Below are 16,889 nucleotides of genomic sequence, written 5' to 3'. Positions count from 1 at the left end.
GTAAAGGCAATGTATTCCTATGGCGAGAGAAGTCAATGCAAACTCTTTGAAGTAAACACCTTCTTTTAACTATTAAGGGTTAATGCCACACGGTCAAGGTTAGGCTTGCACGGATCAGGAGGACCTTAGGAACGTACCTGAGGTCGAATTGTGCTTCTCACCCTAACGGTTCTCTCACTGTCACCCAAAAGCAAATGACGTTGTGGGGCAGGCTTCATTTTGGGCCTACTTTTCTAATGGTCGCTGCGCTCAGACCGAGTGAGCTACGGTCAAGCGGGATATCTCGTTGAACTCGGCACGGCCTAGAGATTATGTTTATGCCATCATTGCCTGCTCTCTGTGTCTTTGAGAACCGCACTTTTCACTCCATCCTTGCTGTGTGTGCGTGTGAGAGATTTTCTTTGACATCTGTTGGGAGAAATGACTGATTTACAGTTCATGAGGGTTACCTAGTCACACATATGAAGTTTTGAGAAGATCTGTCCTTTTTAACCCATGGAAACTGCCACTGTGACACCATTAAAGGCACTTCCGGTTGTCACAGGAAGCTATAAATAAACTCATATCATGATTGGGATATGCCTTTACAGAATCCTGAGTTTGAAGTCTTTACGTTAAGAACTGAGTTATTTACGGAGGGTTTAGTGAGTGTGTGTTATTTCAGAAAATCATAGAAAATCACAGAAATCTCGCAGAGCTCCGCAGCACACTTTAAAAAGATTTGTTAAAACACCCTGCAACTGGATCTGTAACCGTTGAAAAAATAAAACACCTATCCGTGAACATCACCAAGGTGTCATTGTACGATTTCTCTTAAATGACGATAGATAAATGGCTGGTTCTTTTTTTATTGACACCGGAGGCTCCTTGACTTTGACGTGAAGTGGAAAAATCATTTCTCTATTTTCATTATGGACCTTTAATCCCAGATAAATGGCCATAACGCAAAAACCGTTGAGGCCTAGACGCCATCTTGTTCGGGGCCAACTGCCCATTATGCCGCCCCTACGCTCACCGAGTTTCGGCTTCTAAATATTTTCAGTTTTCGAGATAAGGCCCCGTCGTGAATCGTGATGTTTTGTCCAATAGCAATATGATTGCTTATGCCCTCTTGTGGGAATTTGACCTAAATCTTATTATTTTTGTAAAACGGAAACCGAATGTCCGACAAAGTTCATTTGATGACTTCCTGGTAGGTCCGGCCCTGCCGCTCGGCCCGACGCCGTCCGCGAATTTTATAAACGATTTCGGACGTCTAGTAAGGGACCGTACATTTGCAATATGGACTTTCTCACTAACCATACAGGTACTGCCGAAATCTTCCCTTAAGGTATGTTAAAGACTCTAGCCACCCTAGTCATAGACTGTACTCTCTGCTACCGCATGGCAAGTGGTACCGGAGCGCCAAGTCTAGGTCCAAGAGGCTTCTAAATAGCTTCTACCCTCATGCCATAAAACTCCTGAACAGCTAAGCTAAATGGCTATTTGCATTCCCCCCCTCTTTAATTATCTATGCATAGTCACTTTAATAACTCTACCTACATGTACATTTTACCTCAATTACCTCGACTGCCCCTGCACATTGACTTTGTACTGTTACCCCCTGTATAGCCTCACTATTGTTATTTTACTGCTGCTCTTTAATTATTTGTTACTTTTAGTTGTTATTTTTATTTCTTATCTATTTTTCTTTTACTTAGCAGGTATTTTTCTTGTAAGTAAACATTTCACTGTAAGGTCTACACCTGTTCTATTCTATTCAGCACATATGACAAATTTGATTTGATTTCAAGTCAGTCTCAACGCAGCCTTATTATGCTGTGATAGGATCCAGGAACCCAAATGATTTGGCTGAATCCCATCCTCCTTATAATACGAGCAATTATGCCCGAGTGGCGTCCTGCCGTAGGACTTGAGAACAATTTGCGTTTTTCCCATAAGTTTGCCCAGAGTGTGCAAAGCTGTCATCAAGGCAAAGGGTGGCTACTTTGAAGAATCTAAATCTAAAATATATTTAGATTTGTTTAACACTTTTTTGGTTACTACAGGATTCCATATGTGTTATTTCATAGTTTGATGTCTTCACTATTATTCTACAATGTTGAAAATAGTAAAAATAAAGAAAATCTCTTGAATGAGTTGGTGTGTCCAAACTTTTGACTGGTACTGTATGTCGATGTAAATGGTGACCGTGTACAAAGGAGTTAAGTAAAAACGACAAATGATGTACTATAATGTGTGTGTGGTAGCATAATCACGAGTGTTTTACCTGTTAACTTCAGGTGTTAACCTTATCCTCCCTCCCTCTCTTTTTTCTCCCTCTTATACAAGTATTCTAATTCTCATTCATTTGTACTCTGTAAATAATATCACCATCTTGAAAAAAAGTTATTACTCAAAAGTTTCTCATTTGAGTAATATAAGTTCTAGATGAAATAATTAACTGATGAGTTTATGGTTAAATATATACAAAAATTATCCTATGCTTAAAAAATCAAGGCCATGATGTAATTTACCTTAGACAAGATGCGTGATATCTGAACAACAACAGTGGATTTATATGGCAAGGAAACCGGTGTTCCTTAACAATGTATTGGTTTAGCCTCCTAGTTGCTATGGTAACTATAAGTGAGTTGGCTCAGCTGGAATATATTGCTTGCACACATTTTGTGGAGAGAGAGAGATTATGAAAGATGGAGTGGGTGAGAAGAAATGAGGAAATAACTTTATGAAGAACAAAATAACAAAGTACATTCTTTTGATCCAATTGGAAAACCTCCACATGAATCATTCACTGCATGACATCATAAATGTAATGTTTATCTAGGTCCCTATTTATGGGAATAACTTGAGGGAAGTTGTTCAGAAGTATGCTGTTTTGTTAAAGACTTATCAGACTTTTTCCCCACTGATATTCATTTCCTTGTACTCATCAAATTTGAAAGCTTTGATGTGCAAATTTAAATGACACTTTCTCTGGAAGTGCAAATAAACATTACACACACAGGTCAATGGAGTGACTCAAATGTCCACATCATCCTTTAATTAATCTCTGAAATAACCAAAGGACTTACACTCTTAGAAAAAAGGTTCAAAAAGCTGTTTTTCAGCTGTCCAAATATAAGCCTTTTTGGTTCCATGTAGAACCCTCTGTGGAAAGGGTTCTACATGAAACCCAAAAGGGTTCTGCCTGACACACAGAAAGGTTTTTCAAATGTTCTCCTATGGGGACAGCCAAAGAATCCTTTTAGTTTCGAGATAGAACATATTCTTCGAAGAGTGTAGAAAGGTATTCCATTACTGATGCAACCATCCAAGTACAGACCTCTGTTAGCTAAGGTCAGGTGCCATTCCCAAAGGATAAAGACATCAAGCAGACATCAGGTTCAAGGGGAGGGGGTGTGATGTAACCAATGCAATTTTGCAACTCATGCTTACCTGGTTTGATGGAAAGGGTGGCACTGCTAGATGCTCTCCCAGCCTCATTGGCAGCTGTCACACAGTACATTCCAGCATCACTTGGTTTTGCACATTTGATGAGAAGTGAATACCGCTCTCCCTCCACTTTGACCCCATAGTTTGGGCTGTTAGTGATCTCAATATTGTCTCGCCTCCAGGTAACTAGATAAGGACACAGATCAGGACACAAATATAAGCTGAGTTGATATCAAAAATACATATTTAAGTGGTTTGAACAGGGAATGGTAGAAGCTGCCAGGGTTGAGTACAGAACTGCAAAGCTGCTGGGTTTTCCCCCATATGTATCAAGAATGTTCCACCACCCAAAGGACATTCAGCCAACTTGACACACTGTGGGAAGCATTGGAACTGTGGCAAGCATTGGAGTCAACATGGACCAGCATCCCTGTGGAACGCTTTCAACAGCTTGTAGAGTCAATGCTCCAATGAATTGAGGCTGTTCTGAGGGCAAAAGGGGATACAACTCAATATTAGGAAGGTGTTCCTAATGATTTGTACACTCAGTGTATGTGCTACAGAGAGATTGAGATAGCTTGCCTTCTGGGAGAGGAGTGCCAGCAATGATGACTCTCAGCAGGACCTCAGTACCAGCAGTTGCCACAGTGTCCTTAAGAGGAAATTCAAACATAGGGGCCTCCAAGGGGTCCTCTTCAGCAGACATGTAAGAGTCGTCTGAAGAATCTGCACAGATTACGAAACGTAATTTTAAAATCCAGTTTTAACGAAATGACAAAGACATTCATGGCTGTGTTCAGAGCTGAGGAATACCCATTAGCATTGGAGTTTGAAAAGACAAGGTTAATAAGGTAAGAAGCCTCTAATATACACATGACAGACATTTTCATATTGACCAAAAAATATAGAAAGTAATTCGCACCTAACTCTGGAGACATGGGCCTAGCGCAGCGACCCTTCCCCCAGGTCTTCTGTGTTTGGCCTTCTTTCACATTGGTCACCTCTTTAGACTTGGCAGTCTCTGGAGGAGCTTCCTCTTCCATGGGCTCTTCTTTGACAATGATGGTAGGTATGATTACCTTGGGGGCTGGCTTGGTTAATTCCACTTCCATTTTTTCCTCAGATGGGGAGACTGGAATATTTGTTGAAGAGGTAACCAGCCATGGAGGTTTTTGCGGAGGTTGTATTGGATGCTCTTGTACAACGGTAGGCTTTTTCTGTACCAATGGACTTTCTGGTTTATACTCTACTTTTCTTAAGGCTACCTCTACAGGTGTTTTTCTTCCTGACGATTCTTCCTTTGGGGACTTTTGGGCAGGAGATTCTTGGATGTCCTGAGACTCCTGCATATGACATACGCTCTGAACAACTGGTGATGGAGACCTCTGCGTGATCCCCTTGATTGGACTGACTCGATTTACCTGTCTTGTTGGCCTCTGTCTCGATAAGTCAGCCAGTTGCATAGATTCTGGAGCGAATGCTACTTCTCCCAATCTACTGACTGTTATGTTACTCATGGAGGGGCCCTCAATCTCGTGGGTTTGGGGCGAAGGCTGGTCCTGCCGTGCTTGTAGGTGCAGTCGTGGTGATTTTGATGGCACCACCTTTTTAGGATGTTCTGTCTCTTTCTGCTCCTCCTGATGGGCTCGCTCCCTTTCCTGGAGCTTCTGGAGAATTTGCGGTGGGAGGGGCTCAATCTTCCTCAAAGGCTGCCTGCCTCTTGCCCTGAGCGAAAGCTGCTCGATGGAGAAGGACTTCTTCATGTGAGGTTTACCCAGAAGCTTCTTGATTCGTTGAGGCTCTTCAGTGAACTTGTTCTCAAATTCCTCGACCTTCTGGGTGGTACGGGGCCTGCAGTCCTCTAAGGACGCAGCCTTCTGTCTGAAATTGGACCTCCGTTCGGCAGCGTCATCCTTCAGAGCCTCTCGTAGGTCTTCCCTCGAACTCCCTCTGGAGATGCCCAACCGGTTCCCTCCATCGTCTGAGTCGACAGACTCAGCGTAGTTGAACCCGGCCCAGGACCATCCCGAGATGGAGTCTTCATGGTCATAACTTCGCCTTCGCTCTTCAAAACCGTGCATCTTCTCAAAGATCTTGGAGCTTGCTCTGGTCAGTTTTGGGGACTGCCTAGGCTGGTACTCCTTGTGGAAGCACTCGTTGACACTGACAGGTGTCTGAGTAAGGGAATTCTGGGTGCTGCTTTGAGACATGGCTGATAATTTTGGATGTCTTAACATTTCCTCAAATTCAGCAGGGATTGTGTCTTGGTAGTCGGTTGGTACAAAATGTGTCTTGCGGGGTGTGAGGGGTGTGTTCGGGGCTGATCCAGAGCAGCTTGGCATTGGAGAAGTGGAGGGGCATTTATTAATTCTGGGGGAGAGGGGTGGGAGGACTTGTGGGGAGGATTCCCTCAAAACATTTTCAGATTGGCTCCTGAAAGAAGATGGTTATGGGAAATGATCTGTTAGAGAAAGAGTTCTAAATGATACCTGGCCCAGTGTGAGAATTGTCAAGGATATCATTAACACTGGGAGTTCTATTTTCGGCTGGCGTTAAGGCAGTGCTATTTTCATACGCACATGCTTGTAGGCGCTTTGCTATCTTCCAAACCTTGCGCAAGGGTTGGTAATTTATCCGTCTAACATCAAGGCTCTTGCGCTGAGGTGGGAGGAATGGAAATATCTGAGCTGTGTCCTTAAAAACGTGCACCAAATTGCCAATTTCATGCAGTGCAACTGGGAATATTTAAAAAGCTAGTCATAGCAGTAAGACAGTTGGTTATGGCATCAATTTTGCCAGCGGAAGTGGATAATAGCCTAATCAGTAGCCTATCACCAATGTTTATTCAAATATCATCTTCGGGAGCAGCAAAAGTCTGCAGACATTCACCTTTTTTCTTTATATTAGATTTTTTTTTCAGCTTCTGTAAAACGTTTTGACTCATTATGTGCAATGCCCATTGAATGAACAATGTCAGTGACAAAGGTGGCCTTCACGGATTCACATGTACTTGAAAACCCGAGACCCGATCCGGGACCTGAGCAGATCCGGATCCAGAATGTCACGGGTCTGGGTCGGACCTGATTGTCAGGCGTCTCAGGTATGTGTAATTTTAACGGACTTATCCGGAAGGACCCATGCAGATCCGAATGTAACTGCTGCGGTAGAGAGAGAGAGATGTTTTTTATTTATGCTTCTGCTCTTTGCTTTTCACGAGAGTGCCGACTGTAGCAATTTTTGTTTTTGTTGGCCAATCATAAGTAATCATAGCGGCAATAGGCTACAGTTATAGAGCCTTCAAGGGGGGCAAAAGTAAAGAGATATCTATTTCAGGGAAAATTGAGTTAAATTAAATAATTAAAACTTCAAGGAGAAGAAAAAGCTACAACGATTAAGAGCCACAGGTAGACTGCTACTTTATATTCTGAATGGAGTTGTTGTTGTTTGTAACTTTGTAAGATGAGAAAGTGCATGCAGCGTCGATTAGCCGAGCTAGCTAGCTAAACTAGCTTCTGATTTGACTCAGTCAAAACCAGTACTACATAATCCTATTGGATGTTAAATAACCTAGCTATGGCAGCTATTAGTCTACTGCTAAACCAGACAAGATAAAGCGTGTCTATCTATATATTGAATATGAATTGGGTGGGTTGAGATGATTAAATATAAAAGCACTAAACTGCTCTCTAAAATCTTTACTTACTCAAAGTTTTACTTGAACCCTAAATAGATCTCAAGTAGATTACTAACAAAAGCTTAAAAATGTCCTTTTTGACTTCATGCAGGTTGCCATGTCTCATTTCCATTCATTTAATTAATATATATATATATATATATGCCATTTAGCAGACGCTTTTATCCAAAGCGACTTACAGTCATGTGTGCATACATTCTACGTATGGGTGGTCCCGGGGATCGAACCCACTACCCTGGCGTTACAAGCGCCATGCTCTACCAACTGAGCTACAGAATTTAACCTTTCATTTAATATTTTTCAAACAAGCATTCCAGAGCTGGCAAAAATGTCTATTTCATTCCCCTGAAAATAAATAATAATAGATAGAACAAATATTACAACAAATATTATAGCTGAACTCAAATGTGCTGGTTGATATAATACCTGCATTCATGGAAAATACGTTTGAAAAGGGTATTTTGTTTTTAAATGGTATTGTAAATTGGAATGGTAGAGTTATGTCCTTCTTGGAGTTATCAGAACTGTATGGGAAGGTCTGCTCAATCCAAGATTACAACCAATTGATTACAGCATTACCCCCAAAAATGGAGGAGGCAGGTGACAGTGGGAGGAGGTAGGGAACTGGTCTGTCTGCCCAATATAAAGAATCACAACTGACGGAGGAATACAAATTGCATAAATAGGAAAGTATACCAGTTTTATTTGAGGACCAGGATGTTGACAGCTTTGCCATACAGATTGCAAAATAGTTGGGAAGAGATTTTTGATTTGCCGATTTCACAGGGTGTATGAGTTGATATATAAAATGAAGCAGGATTCAAGACTTCGTGCTTTTCAGCTAAAAAATATTATATAGAAATCTTGCCATCAACAAAATGTTGCTTACTTGTGGCATACAATCATCGAAGCTCTGCAGATTTTGTTGTGAGGATACAGAATCAATAGACCATTTATTTTGGTACTGCCCAGGAATAGTTGAAAATGTATAACAGTGATCTAAAATTGACCCTAGAAATAGTACTGTTGGGAGATCTGGAGTGACCAGGTCATTCAATGACTAATACTGTATACTAATACTCTTAGTAAAAGTATTCATCTTAAACTCGCAATCTGTGTATCTTCTATTCGATTAGATAGATTGAAATTGTATGTTAAACAGATATACTGTGCATATAAAGTCGCTCTGGATAAGAGCGTCTGCTAAATGACTTAAATGTAAAATGTAAATGTAATATAAATCTGAAGAGGGTGGCCAGCAGAGATAGGTGGGATGGGCTGAGGGAAGCTGAAGGTTGTGATGTGTAATTTGGAGACAAGTGGGATTGGAGATGCTGGGCGGAGGATAGAATGACAGTCAAAATAAAACATAACAAAAAGTAAGTTTGAGTGACACTGAGGGGCAGTGTTGTTACAGTTAATGCCGGTTTACCTGAGGCTGATGCCGTGCAGGTGTTCGTACACATGCATATACACACACTCTCATTCAAATGCGCACATGTAAATAGTGACATACATGCACTCAAACATATTCAATTGGCCTTGCTGTTATGATTTTTGTTGTCCTTGATGTCTTTTGTTTTTTGTATTGCTGTTTTCTGTTTTCCTTTGTCTTTCTCTTTGTCCTCTTTTGTTCATTTTGTTGGTTGTTGGTGCGGGGGAGGGTTTTGGGGGTGGGGAATGGATTTATTGTATTTTTTTCCCCGGGAGGGGGTCTTGGAGCAGGGTGTTGACCCTGGTTGCTTCTGTGTGTGTTTCTGGATGGGAGGCTGTTAGATGACTAATGTGATGCAGTTGTTGAGCATTTCACTGCAAGTATATTGTATGTTCTAAATATTATATAAAAAAATATTAAAATATAGATATATTTATGCCTATTGGGTCTGGATGGGAAAGCGCCAGGTTTCTAAGTGTCTGCAGGAAGCGTGTTTAGAAACATTGTTGATAAAAAAAAAGATTGCTTATTGTTTTTCGTTGATCACCTAAATGTAAAATCGTTGTAATTATGTCTGTGGCGCTGAATTCACTATTGATGTTTGCCTGTTTGTTTGTTTACCTTTACAATTCTTCACCTGGCAAGTCACCATACGGGTCATATCAACAGTGAAGGTGGCCTAATCTTATTATACTGTTTGGAAGGCAATGTCCATGGTTCGGACATGAAATGCAATTTTCGAAATGCAAATACAACATGTAGCCAAATCTACTTCCATGTTGAAGCCAACTAGCCTACTTTTTTGTATTTCAAAAATGTTATAAATCTTTGTTATATCTAGGCCTATTATACAGTTACTGTAGCCCTATAATATTTAATAAACTATCTTCAATGGATAGGACGAACGTCCATGCCTTCATTGCGAATTGGACATCAAACACCATAAACACACAACTTGAAGCAATCACATAAAAAGCCCTTGTCACACCTACAATTTATGAATTGATATAAAGCCTGTCGCTTTACGCTAACCCCAGGGGTTGCGCCCATAATTCCTGCGATCAAAATAGCTCAAATTTTTCTGTGAATGCACTAAGATTCATGTTTACATTTGGTTTGTAAAAATAGAGCTCTTGGGCTGCCAAAATGATATTACACTTTATATGAAACAAAAGATTTCAAGCACATCATTCTGTTTGTTAAATCACAAGATTGTAAACAGCATGGCAAACTGAAAATCATCTATTCAACAATGGCATGCATAACAACCATAGAAGAACCAAAGGGGTCAATGATACCTCGCACATGCAATTTGATGTAAACGGTGCTCTGAATGGCAGTTGATATAAATAAGTCCATGTGAATTCCAAACAAAGCTAAAGAAGCAAGGCTGTGCTCAAACTTTGGAAATGTTTGGAATGCAGTAACTGCTTGCTTGCACAATTTGCCCACTTTTTTATTTTCATTCACTGGCTGGTGTTGGTCAAAATGGAAATCAAAATTATAATGGGGGAGTTGAAGGAAATAGTGAGACAAAATGAGAATTAATCTAAATATAGGACAAAAAGTAATTTGATGCTAAAAGGGGCAATCTGTGATTCAAACAATAATGAGCTGGACCCCACAGCCACTGATTGTGGTAAACAGATGAGGGATGGGGCTGGAGAAATGTAACTACTCTCAAACTGGATGCAAGAACAGACCATCCATAAGATCATAGTTATAGTTTTAACCATGTTTTGAGGCTTTAGTGTTTGTGTTCAATTACATTGTTTACAAACAATGGAGTAATACAAGCTTATATTTTGGGGGTTCTAATGGGGAAGACAGTTGAAGTAGGCTCATGAGTCATTTAAAAGTTGTATTCTTCAAGAATCAATAGGCATTCAAACAACCCAGAGTTCAACTCCCTGTCTGCCAGCAGTATATAGTATATACACTGAGTATAACAACTGACCAGGTGAATCCAGGTGAACGCTATAATCCCTTATTTATGTCACTTGTTAAATCCACTTCAATCAGTGTAGATGAAGGGGAGGGGACAGGCTAAAGAAGGATTTTTAAACCTTGAGACAACTGAGACAGGGATTGTGTATGTGTGCCATTCAGAGGGTGAATGGGCAAGACAGAAACTGTAAGTGCCTTTGAACGGGGTATGGTAGTAGGTGCCAGGCGCACCGGTTTGTGTCAAGAACTGCAACGCTGCTGGGTTTTTCAAGCTCAACAGTTTCCCATGTGTATCAAAAAGTATCCACCACCCAGAGGAAATCTAGCCATCTTGACACAACTGTGGGAAGCATTCAAGCCAACATAGGCTAGCATTCCTGTGGAACGTTTTCGACACTTTGTAGAGTATTTGTCTCAACAAATTGAGGCTGCTCTGAGGTGTTCCTAATGTTTAGAATACTCAGTGTACAGTATATCATTCATTTCAAAGTAAAGTATATAAATTGCAGATTGCCTCTTTAAAGAATGTTTACTAATCATATCAGTAGTGAAATCTGTTGTAACAGCTACTCAAGTAAATCCCTGAGTGATCCGCCTCAGTATATCACCTGCACCTCTATTCATGTGGTGACATCAAATGCATACACACACCACGGTGACTTTATTATTTTTTAAGTGCGAGCTTTCCCAAGGGCAACAATCCACTTCTTAAAGCATTATTATGTGTTGCACAGTGTAATAGTAAGTCATCGGCAATACTTGTATTAACTTGTGTTGCGGGTGTTTGAGATGGGTGCGCTTTAATATTTTCTGCTTTCCTAAGTGTGTTACCCAGGCTTCTTGATAATGTTTACCTAAAGGAGTATGGTTTGTGTATCCTTCCATTATAGATACTGAACCTGCTGTCATAGTAACCGCTTGCTAAAGACACACTTTCCTTGGTCTCCTCTACTGGCCCAGTTAGATTAGCATATGTGCTCTTATCAGAGACTTGGCCCCTTGGTGCTTGATCTGGGTGGCTGCTCCACCCTGTTTGCTTACCTGGAGGGCTTGGAGATGTCTTGAAGTCCTTTGCCCCAGCTGTCCATCATTCTGTCCCCTGTGGCAAGATAAAACGTGAAACATGAAATAGAAATAGTTTAGTTTGTTAGCCAATATTTCAGTTATTCTATCTGAAATACTTTAATAATTCAGAACAAGGGTGTACCTCATTTGGCATTGTTACCTGTAATTGTGAGCAACAGGTAGGACAAATATGCCTAAACCCTAGAATTATTAAGAGTACTGTTCCTTTTCAAATCCTAGCAACCATGGAAAAAAGATTCAGTCATTTTTCTTTCTGTACAGATAATGCTGTGGATCCAACTGATGGATTAAATTATATTCAGCTATTTGGTGCAGAGAACGTGAAGGTTAAGAAGTCTATGAGCTCTATTTTTGGCTGGCGCTAAGGAAGTGCAAGTGTCAAATGCACATTAGTTTGCAATTTTGTCATGTAAAAAATGTTGCACTGTCATTTTCCAGCCCTAACAGCAGGTTCAGCAATTTACCTGTCTAACATCAGCTCACTTGCGCTGAGGTGGGGGGGGCAATATTTGAGGTGTGTTCCTAAAAACACTGACAATTTCGTGCAGTGCTAATGGGAAGTTTTAAGACCACAAAAATCAGGTCCTATAGGTATTGTAACACAGTTGATAATGGCATGGATGTTGAGAGCGGAAAGGCAGCCTATCCAGCCATGATGCACATTGCCCATGGAAGAGAGATGTGCATTTTGTGCTGGTGAATCTCGAATTTAGAAACATAAAAACTATTGGTTCCCCCCCATTTTGTTTAATAAGAATTTGTTCTTAACTGACATGCCTAGTTAATTAAAGGTAAATCACCGGGTGGTGCAGTGGTCTAAGGCACTGCATTTCAGTGCTAGCTGAATCAAACATTCAGGCCTAATAATACAATATTGGTTTCATCAGGCCAGAGAATCTTGTTTGCCTTATGGCAAACTTTAAGCAGGCTGTCATGTGCCTTTTACTGAGAAGTGGCTTTCGTCTGGCCACTCTACATAAAGGCCTGATTGCTGGAGAGCTGCAGAGATGGTTGTCCTTCTGGAAGGTTCTACCATCTCCACCGAGGAACTCTAGAGTTCTGTCAAAGTGACCATCGGGTTCTTGGACATCTCCTTGACAAAGGCCCTTCTCTCCTGATTGCTCAGTTTGGCCGGAATGCCAGCTCTAGGAAGAGTCTTGGTGGATCCAAACTTATTACATTAAAGAATGATGGAGGCCACTGTGTTCTTGGGGACTTTCAATGCTGCAGAAATATTTTGGTACCCTTCCCCAGATTTGTGCCTCGTCACAATCCTGTCTCGGTGCTCTACGGCAATTCCTTGGACTCGTGGCTTGGTTTTTGCTCTGACATGCAGTGTCAACTGTGGGACCTTATATAGACAGGTGTGTGCCTTTCCAAATCATGTCCAATCAATTGTAGAAATGTCTTAAGGATGATCAATGGAAAGAGGATGACCCTGAGCTCAATGTCAAGTCTCACAGCAAAGTGTCTGAATACTTTTGTAAATAAGGTATTTCTGTTTTTAAATTTGTATACATTTGCAAACATTTCTACCAACCTGTTCTCACTTTGTCATTATGGGGTATTGTGTGTAGATTGATGAGGAATTTTGTTTATTAAATACATTTTAGAATAAGGTTGTAACATAGCAAAATGTGGAAAATGTCAAGGGATCTGAATACTTTTCAAAGGCACTGTTACCTGCATACTTTATGTTGCTTGTTCGAGTAGGCTTTTCATCTCCATTTTCAAAGAGCGCCACTTGTCCGATTACCCAAGACGCATGCTCCTACAAACTATTCAATCCTATAATGCCATATCAACCAGAGATTGTTTTTTAAAAATCTGCCTAGCAACATAGGCAACAATACAACTGACTGGAGCCTAGTCTTTTTTATATGTGCGTGAATGTTATGCATAACAACATTTAAGCCTATGTGTGCACACAGTGCCATGGAAGGAGATAAGTGAATTAGGATATGATGCTTCTGACACGATTCTATTTAGAAATATTGCTGTTGGTTTAAAAAGCAGATTGATTGTTTTTTGTTTAATTTGATTAAAAAACATACTTATTAGAAAGATTCACCATCTATGGGTTTATGTTGAGAACGTACATGGCTCGAATGCAAAGCAATTCCATCTGCTATTTCTGGAGAATTGCAAAATAAGATCTGTAAGATGGTGCATGGTGTTTATAAAACATTACGTTTGTGGGCAGTATAACGTTGAGTGGACATTCCCCCTTTCTCTCTATATTTGATTTTTATCCATTCGTGTGAAAAGTTTAGATGCGCATAAAACACTCTAAGTTGCTTTTGCTGTAATATAACTATATTTAGACATAGCCTATTTAAAACATGTTGTTGTTTCATTTTTATTAGAATTTGATTAGTATTATACACTCTTTTCAGGCCTTATCAATAGCTTTGTGAATTTAATCTTGCTTATTGACTGCGTTTGGCATGTCCATGTCCAGACTGCAATTTACAGTAGACCGAGACCCTATATCACTGTGAATGCTCTAGCCAATGTTTAACAACATATTTCTATATTGAAGCAATGCAATAAGAACAATTGCGGATTTCAAAAGTTTTCAACATATTTAGCAAATATGGGGCAGGATATTTTACATTCAAATTGGAAATGATGATACAATACATAAAAAATGTAAATACACAATTTGACGCAACCACATAGCCATGGAGCACGTTCTGAATGACAAAATGAGGATCCAATCCACGACACCCACAACTTGTTTATTTATCAAAACTCTGACTTTTTGCACCACCACCTGCTACTGTGCACATAATTCAAGTTCTGAAAACAGCAAAAATATCTCTGATACACCCCATACCTATAACGCTACCACCAGCGCTAATATTTACCATTACGTTAGGTTTGTTAAAATAGAGCCCTACAACTACCATGTTGCTTGGAGTGAATACTACACAGGTGTTCTCAAAATATATCTGGCCACACATTAAACTGTTGGCACTTCATGTATTCTCCTTCATGCATTTGAGACAAGGATGGGAAAAGACATGGTACCTGCATGCATAGCCTGGTTCTGAATACCTCTGCTTCCTTCTTTGGTCTCAATGTGGTCTCCACCTTCGTCTTCTGTGGTCTCGGAGTCTGAAAGAGCGACAAGGAAAAGGTGTGAGACTCAAGTGGATTGACAACATATGGTCTTGCATGACATTCCATTTTAAAACCATGGGGTGAATCCTAACCTACAACACTCAAGTCAAATTATCACTTTGACATCAATGTATAACTAAATGAAAATCTTACAAAAGTGGAAATTAGGACTCATTACTTTTCATAGCCCAGCAATAACACACCTGATTTAACTAAAAGACAAGCTCTTGATTAGTTGAAATAGGTGTGTCATCGCTGGGTCCGAGCCAAATTGTGAGAGGTCCCCCAGGAATGGATTGTGAAGCATTGCATTAGGAAAAGCCAACATTACATAGAGAAGAGGACAAAGCTACCAGTAATATAAACAAATCAGGTGCCAAAAGGAAGCTATATTCAGATTTCAATGTTTGCAAATAGAGAATTTTTCGCACTGCACTTTCAGAGGTGCGTTTGATGTGTCCCAAAAGCATGAAGCTGACAATTGATTTTGAAATCTTCATTTGCAACGATTAAATTCTGGACTTTAAGTAAGCAGTGGTGAACCAAGATGGTAACAAGGACATTTACCATTACTGTGCTGCAGTAAGGATAATTTATGTTTCCATAGCTACAGTGCCTTTGGAAAGTGTTCACACCCGTTGACATATTCAACATTTGTTGCATTACAAAATAAAACACTAATATGTCTTGATTAGATAAGTATTCAACCCCCTGAGTCAATACATGTTAGAATCACCTTTGGCAGCTAATTTAGATTATTATTGTGGAGTAACTACAATGTTGTTGATCCATCCTATTTTTTCTCCTATCACAGCCATTTAACTCACTAACTGGTTTAAAATCACCATTGGCCTCATGGAGAAATCCCTGAGCGGTCTCTGTCAACTGAGTTAGGAAGGACGCCTGGGGCTTTGTAGTAACTGGGTGTATTGATACACCATCCAAAGTGTAATTAATAACTTTACCATGCTCAAAGAGATATTCAATTTGTTATCTGACTTGTCAAGCTAATTGTTCCTCCTTAAGTTATTTAGGCTTGCCATAACAAAGGGGTTGAATTCTTATTGACTCGAGACATTTTAGCTTTTTGTTTTAAATTAATTTGTAATTCATTTCCAAAAAAATAATTCCACTTTGACAAAATTGGGTATTTTGTGTAGATCAGTGACACAAAATCTAAATATAAACCGTTTTAAATTCAAGCTGTAACACAACAAAATGTGAAAAAGGTCAAGGGGTGTGAATACTTTTTTGAAGATACTAAGTACCATCCCTCACAAATAGCAGATACTCAAGACAGACCTCTATCATGATATGTTTCAGCTAATTGGTGGTTCAGGACCATTGTTATTACTGTCTTGCATAATTTACTATGACATTTGATGTTATCAACAGTCAACCTATTGCAATGTTAGAGGTCAAGTGGGAAAGCTGTTTCAAACTAGCAGTAACATTACACTTTAATTCCCACCTTACACAGTAAGGTGTGTGGGGAAAACATTCAAATATTTATTTTGGAGCAATTTACTATTGTACATTTCTTGAGTCAGTTTGATCATCATGAGTGAATCATCTCACTAGGCACACCATATAATTTCAACATGGATAATTGGGTAATATTTGGTTGGGAGGATGATCAATGAGATTGCAAGCTATATTCATCCACTCAAAAAGACAGCCAAGGGTTAGTTGAATTTCAAATTTGTTATCACTATGCTTTCAACCATCTAAAAGCACAACCAAATTGCAATGCAAAAAATGTTTGATATTTGGTTTAGTTAGAACACAAATGTCTATAACTGTACTTTTACCAATGTAAAAGCACAGTAAAGTTCCAATGGGAATACAGTGCAAAATATTTTGTTTATTTATACAACAGATTAATGTGTTATCACTGTGCGTCATCTGGGAAGCAGAACCAATCGACCTGGATTGCAGTTGAGATTACATTAAAAGTACATGGTGCATCTCCACTCACCTGTAAAAACCTCTACATACTATCTTGAACGTGCACACACTATATGATTACATAAGAAGAAATATACAGTTACAGTAACCTCACGGATGTGTTACATGTTAAGGTTGAATGTTACATTTGTTTGTAAGATATCGTTAACGTTAAGCTATTTACTGTATTACAAAACCAATATTGAATTGTGCTTGGTT

The 16,889-nt window shown here is 39.7% G+C and overlaps 1 protein-coding gene across 1 annotated transcript in view; it reads right to left on the bottom strand.

Moving 5' to 3' along the window:
* LOC124045917 (striated muscle preferentially expressed protein kinase-like) overlaps positions 1–16,889 on the bottom strand; it is a 185,881-nt gene that overhangs the window by 134,375 nt on the left and 34,617 nt on the right. Inside the window, exons 2-7 of the mRNA XM_046365772.1 lie at positions 14,631–14,717; positions 11,553–11,610; positions 4,949–5,805; positions 4,358–4,567; positions 4,018–4,161; positions 3,439–3,621 (exon numbers count right to left, since the gene is read on the bottom strand). Coding sequence (XP_046221728.1) covers positions 3,439–3,621; positions 4,018–4,161; positions 4,358–4,567; positions 4,949–5,805; positions 11,553–11,610; positions 14,631–14,717 — 1,539 coding nt within the window. The remainder of the gene's footprint in view (positions 1–3,438; positions 3,622–4,017; positions 4,162–4,357; positions 4,568–4,948; positions 5,806–11,552; positions 11,611–14,630; positions 14,718–16,889) is intronic.

This window comes from Oncorhynchus gorbuscha, linkage group LG01 (genome assembly GCF_021184085.1).
Source record: "Oncorhynchus gorbuscha isolate QuinsamMale2020 ecotype Even-year linkage group LG01, OgorEven_v1.0, whole genome shotgun sequence".
NCBI classification, from domain to species: Eukaryota; Metazoa; Chordata; class Actinopteri; order Salmoniformes; family Salmonidae; genus Oncorhynchus; species Oncorhynchus gorbuscha.
Note: the sequence above shows the minus strand (reverse complement) of the source record. Positions and strands in the feature narration are given on the sequence as shown.